The 12,482-nt window shown below is 40.5% G+C and overlaps 1 protein-coding gene across 2 annotated transcripts in view; it reads right to left on the bottom strand.

Annotated features, from left to right (window-relative positions):
- The window catches only part of GOPC (golgi associated PDZ and coiled-coil motif containing), a 40,686-nt gene extending 28,483 nt beyond the window's left edge, over nt 1-12,203 (bottom strand). For both annotated transcript variants that reach the window (XM_061131882.1, XM_061131883.1), the window contains exon 1: nt 11,694-12,203. In XM_061131882.1, coding sequence (XP_060987865.1) covers nt 11,694-11,981 — 288 coding nt within the window. In that variant the 5' untranslated portion in view covers nt 11,982-12,203. The remainder of the gene's footprint in view (nt 1-11,693) is intronic.
- Nucleotides 12,204-12,482: the final 279 nt, after the last annotated feature.

The following is a 12,482-nucleotide window of genomic DNA, read 5'->3' as shown; positions in this document are numbered from 1 at the left end:
TCTCGAAATAGTATGTTCATTTGGCTTATGAAAGTTCTGTGAGAAAACTCTACCTCTCTGCTCCAATCTCCAATCCAAGCATAAAGACCACTAACTTCATCTGTCATCATTTCTCCCCAAAGTATTCTACAGCTATTTTTAGTCTTCCACATCATCACACATTTATTCAACAAGTTATTTATTAAGCACCAATATACATCAAGCAGTGGGCTGGGCCCAAGGAATACACTGCTGGATGAAACAAATGTGGATCCTGCCATTCAAAGCTTAGTGTGGCCTTGCACAGGAGGCGGCTCATACAGAAAATGAATGGCATATATAATAATAGCATCAACCATGTGCCAGGCACTGTTGTGAACAAACCCATGTTTTAATTGCCCTAATCCTCACAATAATCCTCAAAGATACTTTTTTGTACAAAGGGAAGTGAAGCAGAGAGATTAGGTAACTTGTCCGAGGTCATTACAAAGTTAGTAGTAATATACATAATTAAAAGCCATAATAAGCTGTCTGAAAGGAGCTAAACAAAGACAATTAGTGGGATGGGAGTGTATGGCTATCCTCTGGGAACACTTCTGGGAACAGTTGCAGTTATTATAAGGGCAGCAGTTCTCACTGGTCTGTGTGACCATTTCAGAGCATATGCAAAGCCAAAATTATTTTCATAATAATAAAGTATTATTTGCCTTTTTTATTGTGCTGACATTCATTCCAAAGATGTTAAAGCAATAATGACTAGAAGGCTGACAACACATCAAGGCAGTGGCACCAAACTACCAGTAGTCAATGTATGTTTCACTAACATGCACTCCCAGTACAAAACAAAAAACACTTCAAAATGTCCCAATAAAGCAGCAAAATTATCACTTTCTAAAAATCTCAACCCTTGAATAAGTTTTTAATGTTCTGTGGGATGAAATGGGAAGCACGCATAAAGCATCCCTAATGCTTCCCTGATGGCTCAAACGGTAAAGAATCAGACTGTAATACAGGAGACTTGGGTTCAATCCCTGGGTCGGGAAGATCCCCTGGAGAAGCAAATGGCAACCCACTCAAGCACTCTTGCCTGGAAAGTTTTGACAGAGGAGCCTGGCGGGCTACAGTCCATGGGGTTGCACAGAGTCAGACACGACTGAGTGACTAAAACTTGCCTTTTCATTTTCACTTTGCTGCATATCAAACTATGTTGTCTCAAGAAAAAGCACTTATGCAACTGCCTGAGTTGCAAAGCTGAACATTTTTTTCTTAGAACACCATTTTTATTTGAAAGAAGAACAAACTGTGGTTATTAAGATTGATATATCTGGCAGACATGTTCTTAAAGATAAAGTGAATCTGCTATTCCAAGGAAAACAACTGACAGCATTTGTTGCCAATGGTAAAAATTTACACTTTCAAGTGAAAACGAGAATTTTGGAAAATCTGAATCCATCACTATAAACCTGACAGCTTCCCAATATTTAAATATTTCTCATGTGACTGGAGATATTAACAAATGTGATTTTTTGCTACTGTATTATGAGGTGTGTCCACATTTGGAAGATCTGGATAACTCAGCAAACCAATGTTTTCAAAATGACCACACACAATGTTAAAGTCATGCCTTGGTAAAAGATTCATTCAAAGGCTACAAAGATAGACCAATGTATTTTAATATGATGGTATATAAATGGTTCACTGACAGTTTCATACTCCACATTGTAACTAACCTTTAAGTAACTACCTTTTACTATCAAAGAATATCCACAATTATCTGAAATGGCTATTAAAATACTGCTCCCTTATCGAAGTACTTATCTCTGTGAGGTCAAATTTTCTTTCTATAACCAAAACCACCTATCACAACTGTGTGAATGTAAAAGCAGATACAAGAGTCCAGCTATCTATTGAGACAGATTTTTTTTTATTTTAATGTAAAACAATGCTACTCATAATTTTTGGGGAAGTGTAGTTATTTTGATTAATAATTATATTAACACACAATGGGTTTACTGTTGCTATTTTTTTAATATATACATTTTATTGAAGTATAGTTGACTTACAATGTTTCACATGCACAGCAAGATTATACATATACATATATATATATAGCTATACACATACACATAATCTTTGAAATTATTTCCATTATAGGTTATTACAAGATGTTGACTAGTTCCCTGTGCTATAAACTGTTGCTACTTTTAACTAATACTGGGTTGGCCAAAAGGTTCGTTCGGGAAACACTGAATGAGTCTTTTCAGTTCTGTTCAGTTCAGTTGCTCAGTCATGTCTGGCTCTTTATGACCCCATGGACTGCAGCATGCCAGGCTTCCCTGTCCATCACCAACTCCTGGAGCTTGCTCAAACTCATGTCCATCGAGTCGGTGATGCCATCCAGCCATCTCATCCTCTGTTCTCCCCTTCTCCTCCTGCCTTCAATCTTTCCCAGCATCAGGGTCTTTTCAAATGAGTCAGTTCTTCCCATCAGGTGGCCAAAGTACTGGAGTTTCAGCTTTAGCATCAGTCCCTCCAATGAATATTCAGGACTGATTTCCTTTAGGATTGACTGGTTTGATCTCTTTGCAGTCCAAGGGACTCTCAAGAGTCTTCACCAACACCACAGTTCAAAAGCATCAATTCTTCAGTGCTCAGCTTTCTTTATGGTCCAACTCTCACATCCATACAAGACTACTGGAAAAACCATAGCCTTGACTAAACAGACTTTTGTTGGCAAAGTAATGTCTCTGCTTTTTAATATGCTGTCTAGGTTGGTCATAACTTTTCTTCCAAGGAGCAAGCGTCTTTTAATTTCATGGCTGCACTCACCATCTGCAGTGATTTTGGAGCCCCCAAAATAGTCTCTGTTTCCATTGTTTTCCCATCTATTTGCCATGAAGTGATGGGAACAGATGCCATGATCTTAATTTTCTGAATGTTGAGTTTTAAGCCAGCTTTTTCACTCTCCTCTTTCACTTTCATCAAGAGGCTCTTTAGTTCTTCGCTTTCTGCCATAAGGGTGGTGTCATCTGCATATCTGAGGTTACTGATATTTTTCCCGGCAATCTTGATTCCAGCTTGATGAATCTTTTGGCCAACTCAATAAATATTTAGTTTTCTCAGTTTTAATTTCTAATACAGTAAATACCAGTAGATATAACCTGTATCTCTTTTTTTCATAAAAAGCTCTCTGAGGACCTTATAACTGTAGAATGTAAAGGAGTCTTGAGACCAAAACGTTTAAGAATTATTGTTTTGGTTTCTGAAAGGAGACCCATGTGGACTGGGCCATACAAAAAAAATGGGAAGAATGATAAGATGTGACACTGGAGAGCTATCCAGAGGTGAGATCACAGAAAGTTCATCAGTGATAGAGTCTGAATTAACTCAAAGTATAATTGAGGAATTTAAAACAGAATGATATGATCATATTTATGTTTTTTAAAAGGAAGCTGTGTGTAATATGGGATACAATGTGACTGAACTAGAGTTAGGGGATCTGAAATGGAAGAAAGTAGATAAATCTGTGGTGTATTTTTAAAAGTTAAAGTATTTTAAACCTCAAAATGAAGTCCCAAACAATATAAAATGCTTTCAGTTTTCATTTTAATGTAAAGAATTCAGTTGCTCTATGACCAAACTGGAGGTGGAGTGAAGAGAATGAATTTACCCAATATATTAGAAACATTACAAGTACACTAAATCCATACTCAGTACTCTAAAACAGTGATGTTTAAAGTTACACTCAGTCAGTTTCAACTTGTTCTTAAAATGGAATACCATGAAATAGTAACTCAGAAATCGTATCTTTGTGACTGATTCAGTCATTCAAAAATGTGGTGGGGACCATCTTAGACACAATGGACAGCAGAGTCGTCCAGAGAGACACCATTCCAGCTCTCATGAAGCCTGTATTACAGAATGATTACTGGTAATCTTTGAGGATTCATGGCAGAACAAAATAACTAAAGTTGTTTCAAATGATTTACTCATTCAAATAAACATCTGTAGAGTATATACAATGTGCCAGGACCTGGAGAAAAAAATGATAAATAAGACATGGATTCTGCCCTTGAGGATTTTACATCTAATAGAATGAGATTAAAAATACATTTCAATTATGATGTAAAGTGTTGTAAACACCTATACAGAGGCATGCGTGATGTACCCATTCAAGAAGAAACAAAGGGAGTCAGAAAGAAGGGAATGCTGAATGGAGATCCGCTAATACACAGAGAAGGGAAAGGTCTGAGATATGAAAACCCCTAGCAGGTGAGATACGGAGGCAAGCAGGTTAGAAAGGTTGGTATTTAATGTGTGAGTTCCAAATTTCCAAAAATTGGCCCCTTTAAAGGGCCAATTCTGTAATCCACATATATAAGTCAACTTGATAACCACACTGAAAGGAATTATTTACTTCTCAATATGGTATGGGAAGAACCATGGAGAGAAAAAACTACCAACCAATTTTCAGAAACCAAAATGGGTTCATAAAGGGATACTGATACCCTCAAAAGTCAGCTGTCCATGTATACTATCTATGGTGAAACAGATCACCAGCCCAGGTGGGATGCATGAGACAAGTGCTCCGGCCTGGTGCACTGGGAAGACCCAGAGGAATCGGGTGGAGAGTGAGGTGGGAGCGGGGATCGGGATGGGGAATACGTGTAAATCCGTGGCTGATTCATATCAATGTATGACAAAACCCACTGAAATGTTGTGAAGTAATTAGCCTCCAACTAATAAAAAAAAAAATAAATTACAAAAAAAAAAAAAAGTCAGCTGTCACAAGCATTTGATAGTTCAGATAATTCCACCTACAACAAAATCTTGACCTTCAAGGAGCTTACTTTACAGAAGCAGAGAAATGTGGTAACCACTAGTTACAGCCCAGTGTAACAAATCTTACAACAGCTTGAGTTTCAAGGTGTTAGGACTAAGGCTTGTTGGGTGAGGAAAGCCTTCAAAACAAATGGTGATGTAAGCAGTGTCTTGAAAGATGAGGGTGTTTGATCCTGTAGACAAAGGGGACAGAGAAGTTACTATACACAAAAGTCTATGCCAAAGTAGAGACGCCAAGAAAGAGCAGGCCTATTTAGAGAAAAGAAATTAGACCAGTTTTACTGAGGGACAAGCAGCTAACAAGGGGTGAGGAGAGAAAAGGACAGACAGACTGGGCACTGATCAATGTGCCAGAGTATGAATTTTAGCCAGTAAGTGATAATATGCGTGCTCAATCACTTCAGTCATGTCCAACTCTGTGTAACCCTATAGACAGTAGCCTGCCAGCTTCCTCTGTCCATGGGATTCTCTAGGCAAGAATACTGGAGTGAGTTGCCATTTCCTGCTCCAGGGGATCCTCCCAACCCAGGGATTGAACTCACGTCTCTTATGTCTCCTGCATTTACAGGTGGGTTCTTTACCACTTCTGCCACGTGGGAAGCCCAGTAAGTGATAAGGAAGTATACAAAGAGAGTGACAGGGTCAGAGCTGTCTTTTTTCATATGAGCCTTAATATGAATCACTTTAGAATGAATTTTGGCAACGAAAGGATGATTTGGAGGGGTTAAGAAGTAATTAGGAAACCACGTGGCTGCGTTGTGCTTAGTTGCTCAGTCGTGTCCGATTCTGCGACCCCATGCACTGTAGCTCCCCAGGCTCCTCTGTCCATGGGGTTCTCCAGGCAAGAATTGTGGAGTGGGTTGCCATGCCCTCCTTCACGGGATCTTCCCAACCCAGGGATCAAACCCAGGTCTTCCGCATTGCAGGCGGATTCTCTACCATCAGAGCCACCAGGGAAGCCCAGGAAACTATGTTAGGAATATGCAAAAAAGGATAAAGACCTTAACAATGCATAGTCTCCTAAATGCAACCCATTCTCTTTCCTGCCAGTCCTGCTCTGTCTTCTGGATTCCTCACTTCAGTGAATGGTATCAGTCTCCTATGGCTGTCATAACAAATTACCACAAAAGAGGTGGCTTCAAAGAACAAAACTTGATTTTCTCACAGCTCAGGATGCAGGAGCCTGGAATCCAGGTACTGGCAGGGCTCATGACTTCTGGAAACCCTGAAAGAGAAACTATCCCATGCCAGTCTCCTAATGCCGTGGCTGTTTGACTTGTAGACCTGTCCCTCTCTAATCTCCGACTCCATCCTCACACAGCCTTCTTCTCTGAGTCTCTGTGCATCCTCTGAGGACACTCTGTCACAATCTGCTATGACCTTATCTCCATCCTTACATTAATTACATTTGCAAAGACCCTATTTCCAAATAAGGTCACATTCTGAGGTTCTGTGTAGACATGAATTTGGGGGGAAGCACCATTCAAGGCACTGCAGGTATCAACCAATACATTTCCCAAACAGAAATGGGATATCACCCATAATAACCCTTCCTCTTGCTTTACAGCTACATGATTATCAAAGACGGGTCATACTCCTTTAAAGATTATCTCCTTTTCTTCATCCCCAACACCATTTTCATTTCAATAACACTCTTGCGTGTACAGCAAACTTCCTGCTATGGCGATGGATGAATGCAATTACTACTCTCATTACTATGTTTGTATTACTAGAGCAAGTCATACAACGGGGCAGGCTGGTTGGACCATGAATTTACAGTAACTCTAAATTACCTCAGCACTGCCTGGCAGTCCTTCTATTTGACTGGCCAACTTGCTACCACACTCTTTCATTACTATTTCAGATTTTGCTCACTCTCCTTGAGCTTTTACTTTCAACCACTTCCAGCTGTCCCAGGCTGCTATTCTATAGAGTAAAGACGCCATCACACAAAACACTCCCTCCTTTCCCCTTAAGTGTAACAGCTGTCTTTTCAATATGAAGTCAGTCTCTTTACCTATATTCTGACCTTCATCTTCATTCAGAAACTTTACTGCTACTGATAATCCCCCTCTTTTCCTTAGAATATTCAGATTTTCCATCAACTAGATGCTGCTCATTGGCTTGCAAACATGTTTAACTTTATTTTTTCCATTAAAAAAAAAAAGAAAACAATACGTCCCCTGAACTCCCCCTTCCCGGCTATCCAGCCACACTCAACTCTTTCTGGTTGCCTTTCTCTCTACCTCCTTTTCCAACCAGAGATAAATGTGTTTTTGGAGAGACTGGTTTTTCGTATTCTGTAGTCTTGGGCCCCTTACTTAATCCCTGTAAAATGGGAATAATAAACCTACCCCACACAACTTGTGAGAAATAGGTGAATCAATATACATAAAAGACGTAGGACAGAGCTGGGCCCTTGGTAACTGACCGACAGTTAGCAATATAGTCATTGCTGATAATATATCATATCCTTCCATTTATCCAGTCAATTGACATCAGAGAATCATCCTGAATTCCCTCATCCCTCTGTTCCAACCCATCCCTAGAATCTGTTTATTTTCACTTCTCAAATCTCTCTTGTTCTGAACACTTTCCTCTGTCTCTGCTATCCTACTCCCATCATCTCACATGGATCAGAATTAAGAGCCCCCAATGGTTTTCTGCATTATTCATTTTATTTCCACAAACTCTCTCCTTATCACAGCCAGAGTGAACTATTCTAATTTCCTATCTGAGATTACCATCTAATTTAAAATATTTCACATTGTTATGATAAAGCCCTCAAGTCTACTACATGATCTAGAAAATCATAAAGATGTGGTCCCTACATATTTGTTCAAACTTCTTTTGCCCTCTGCTCTTATAATGCATATCAACTCTCAGTTCTTCAAATGCATTAGCACTCGCCTATCACTGGTGCTTTCCATTTCCTGTTCTCTCTACTGGAATGTTGAATGATACTCCTATTTCTCTTGGCCTAATTAATTCTTACTCATCCTTTATGTTTTAACTAAATGGTTACTTCCTCAAAAGAAGCCTTCCTTGATCTCCCAGAAGAGGTTCTCATTACTCTATGTTCCTCAAAGTTGGAATTTCACATTTATATGATAATTATTTCAACAAATCCCCCCAATAGAATGTAAGTTTCATAACAGTGATGACTATATCTGTTTTTGCTCTCCATTGTATACCAAGTGCCCAACACAGCACATGGCACATAGCACTCAATAAATATATATTGGATCAATATTAAACTTCAAGTTCAATGCTGCAAAGAGTCCCACTGCTTGTTTAAAAACAAAATACTTCTGCACTAGTCTAGAATGCTGCCCAGCTTATTCAAGTATGGAACATGGCACTAGAAACTAAATATGAATGGCCTTGGGCAAAGGGAAATCACTATAGTAATACCAAAAAGAGCAAGGATGGGGAATTCCCTGGTGGTCCAGTGGTTAGGATCTGGTGTTCTCACTGCCAGGGCCCTGGGTTTGATCCTTGGTCAGGGAACTAATATCCCTTGCGGACAAACAGCCTTGTAGACAAAAAAAAAAAAAGAGCAAGGATGGACAAGTGAGAATCGGGGAAGATTTTTTTTGGGGGGAGGGGGGGAGTTGGTTACTGTTTTTGAAACCTACCATTTTATGGCACTACAATTGTTCATGAGCAGTTAACAGCCAATGTTAAACAAACTACAATAAAACTGATGCACTTAAAAAAAGAACAAAAAGAGAAGAGCTTTAAAGCAGTAAAAGGACAGTATATCAGCTCATTTTCAATGAAGCTCTCGATGGCTCTGAACAGTAAATCACTTTAAAAATGATACTGACTCAGCAATTGCTGAGGGAAAGGAGGATGTGACAGAAGATGTGCTGTGTAGCTGTTATTTTTAAAGAAGGGGTGAACAGGCAGAAAACCATGTTTCAAGGCAGAGAGGTGAGTTTTCATAAAGCACTGGTTCTTGACGTTTGTTCTACTCCAACACCTACTCCTGCTACTACTATTACCACTACGACTGTCCCAACCAGGACCTGTGATCCCAGCACAGCTGTTCCCAAGTGGCTCACCACGGCAGGGATTCTCAGGCAGAGACATGAGTAATTAAAAATGGCACTGCCTCAAAATATTATGACTTCTCTGCCCTCCCCCTCCCCTCTCTCCAAATACAACTTACGGAAAAAAGCAGTCATATAGATGCAACTTATATATTTTTTTAATAGCAAATTTTTTTTTTTGTAGCAAAACTGTTTTCCTAACTACTATACTAATATTAAATTAACTACCTAAAGACAATAACTTAGCAGAAGAAGGGCAATCTGGAAGGATGCTCAATTTAAATCTAACTTACTCTTGGAGGTATCTGTTTCTTGATTATAAAAATATTCTATTATGGTAATATGGTTTAAGTATTAATCTCTATAACCACCAAATTTTGGTGCACATCAGATCATCAGATCAGTTCAGTCGCTCAGTTGTGTCCAACTCTTTGCGACCCCATGAATCGCAGCACACCGTAAGTGACCTCAAATATTATGTCTTAATGTCCATATCCTTAAAGCAATAAAATCAATTAATTCACTTACTAAAAAATAAAACAGGGCAAGAAAGTATGAAATCTTTGCTAAAATTTCAAGATCTCAAAAGATTGCTAAAGGAACACAGGGCAACCTCTGAAATTCTGCAAATACAATGGCAGATCTACTTTGAAAGGCACTACTGACAATGACTCTCTCTCCTCAGCAATACACAACTGATTCCATGAAAACTGTGGAAATTGTTATATAGAGAAACAATAACCTTACAGACAATGAAGTCAACTGTAACTGAAAAAACACACAAACAACCCCTATTTTCTAAAATCTTTAAATCAAAAGCTTCAAGGATGTTGAAAAAAACATGATCACATTGTGATGGGCTAGCATTTCTTGTTTTGAGAAATAAAGCCACCTTCTAAGCCAGGACATGGAATCAGAACACATAATTATGATTTCTGGAAAAGAAATTGCATAATTTAATATAACTCTAAATAGTCATTTAAAATAAAGATGAAAAAACTGAGTATCACCTGCTCACAGAACAATCATTTCTCCAAAATTGGATTTTTTAAATCTGACACCAAAACATCAAAGTTTCCTTAAGTCATCTAAAAAATGAATTAGATATTGTTTCATTTTTTAAAATCTGCTTATCCTCAGTGTGTATGTGTGTATACTCACTCAGTTGTGTCCAACTTTTTGCGACTTTATGGACTGTAGCCTGCCAGGCTCTTCTGTCCTCAGTGAAAACTCTCAGTTGTATAGGATGAATAGCAAAAGCTACTGAAGACCATCAAATGCAATGTCACTACCTGAATAAATAACCATCTTCGAGAAGCTACAGCTGAATCGAGAAATCAAGATATATTTTCACAGATGTAGATTAATAAATGATTAGCTTTATGTCAACACTTCCAACCTTTTCAAAAAGGACAAAAGAAATTAACAGTTCTTTCAGTGAAGAAGAGTCGCAAAATCTCCCATATACAATTCTACGCTCATCAAAGATAAATTATACTACCTTTTTCAAGACGGACAGGAAGAAGAAAGAACGCTAACTAACTACTAACCGAGGAGAGAATGCTACTACTGCTGCTGCTAAGTCGCTTCAGTCGTGTCTGACTCTGTGCGACCCCACAGACGGCAGCCCCCCAGGCTCCTCCCTCCCTGGGATTCTCCAGGCAAGAACACTGGAATGGGTTGCCATTTCCTTCTTCAAAGCATGAAAGTGAAAAGTGAAAGTGAAGTCGCTCAGTGTGTCTGACTCTTAGCAACCCCATGCACTGTAGCCTACCAGGCTCCTCTGTCCATGGGATTCTCCAGGCAAGAATGCATTTCTGATATTCATATTGATCTGAATCCAGTGGGCACTCTCTGGATAGTAATGATTTCTTAGAAAATCTAATGTCAAAGAGCTTTGCATATCATTTATTATCCTATTTTTATCCACTTTAAAATGAAAGACGCATTCTCTTATTTACAACTAAAAAATGCTCTTTATATAATGTTAATCTATCATGATTTCTAAATATTGTAAAAATACATTAATTTAATTTTCTGCAAAACATGGTCAGTTTTTTGGGAACTATTACTACTGCACTCACACCCACAACCAAGATGAGAGACTTAAGCAAATGATCGGTCTTCACACTTTCAAAAATAAATCCCAAAAATAAATTCCCAAATAAATTTGGGAAATTAGTAAAGTACAGACACAACCTCAATATTAGAAGTCATCTGAATAACCGTAGGGCACTCTGGAGGTATCTGCCTGTAATTTAAGGACTAACTGTAAACTGAGATAGACATTGATACTATCTTGTTTATCCCATTTTCCTAAGAGCTTTGATCAAATTCCCCTAAACAGTTCATGCAGGCAAGGAATAGCGCTGTCTGTGTGCAACAATGAAAACTGACCTGAAATAGTTCAAAATGATCAGGACTGGTGATATACAAACCTGCAATGTGAAAGTAGATCTAAAAACTCAAATGTTAAAAGGTGAGCTAAAATATTATGACAGAGCATCTTTGAGCTTCAGTTAAGTCTTAGGCTTCTTAACGAAAAGGCACAAGTAGACAGGTGTAATTAGCTCCTGTTTCCTCCTCATAAAGATACCAGAAAGGTGGCTTTCAGGATCCCAGGTGACGTACATGTCAACCTACACACCTTTTCCTGCTCTCACCTCACCTCACCTCACTCTTTTCCTTCACACACAGACACGCACTCTCCCGTCACATAGGAAGCCCAGGTGCCCCAGTTGGCAGTTTTCACCGGTACGTTAAATGAAGTCTGATGGCTGGAGCTGAATGCCACCCGCTCCAAGGCTCAAGGCTCACCTCTAGCTTGTGGTTGATTTGGGACACAGTTTGGGCTTTGTGGCAAAGCTGCGCAAAGCAGGAGCTCAGGCTGGTCATCTTCTGTCTCCCCTCATAAGTGATGTCCGCCTGGTCCGGATCAATCTCGCCCAAGAGCAGATCCACATCCACGAAGGCCTTGTCGAACTCCTTCTCCAGTACCTCCAGCCACCGGAACATAGATACCCCTCCAGGGGAGACCCCCACGGCGCAAGAGGCTCCCCCTGAGCCCCCTCCGGCCCCTGCCGGGCATGGACCGCCCGCCGACATGGCGCCGTCTAGGGCCTCCCCCGACTGCTGCTGACCCCGTCGTCCACCCCGCGAGAGGAACTGCTGGGACTGCGGGAAGCCCCGCGCACGCACGCTCCGTCTGTCCCCTCTCTTCCCCTCGCGTGGCTAACGCCGGCTACGCAGCCCCGGAGGGGCAAGAGCAGCAGAGCAGAGGCGACGGCGGTGGCACACGGAAGACGCGGGCCGTCCCACCTCTCGGCCCGCCCCCGCCGCGCATGCGTAGAAAAGACCGAGGCAGACGCAGCCCTGAGGGACGAAATGGGCGGGGCTAGGGTGCGACCTTGGCCTATGAAAAGCCTCCGTTTGGGACCGGCCTGTCAACGGCCATGTTGAGAACTGGCAAACTCCAGCTTGAATCCCCGAGACATAGAGACGCATGGTGTCGGCTTCCAAGTTAGGAAGGCCCGGAGAAGAGAAGGGTGTCCACGTCGCAGAGAGGAACAGCTTCCACCCCTTTGACTTCATAGTGGGCGGGAACCA

Source organism: Dama dama, chromosome 28 (genome assembly GCF_033118175.1).
Source record: "Dama dama isolate Ldn47 chromosome 28, ASM3311817v1, whole genome shotgun sequence".
Lineage (NCBI taxonomy): Eukaryota > Metazoa > Chordata > Mammalia > Artiodactyla > Cervidae > Dama > Dama dama.
This window is presented reverse-complemented; position numbering and strand designations above follow the sequence as displayed.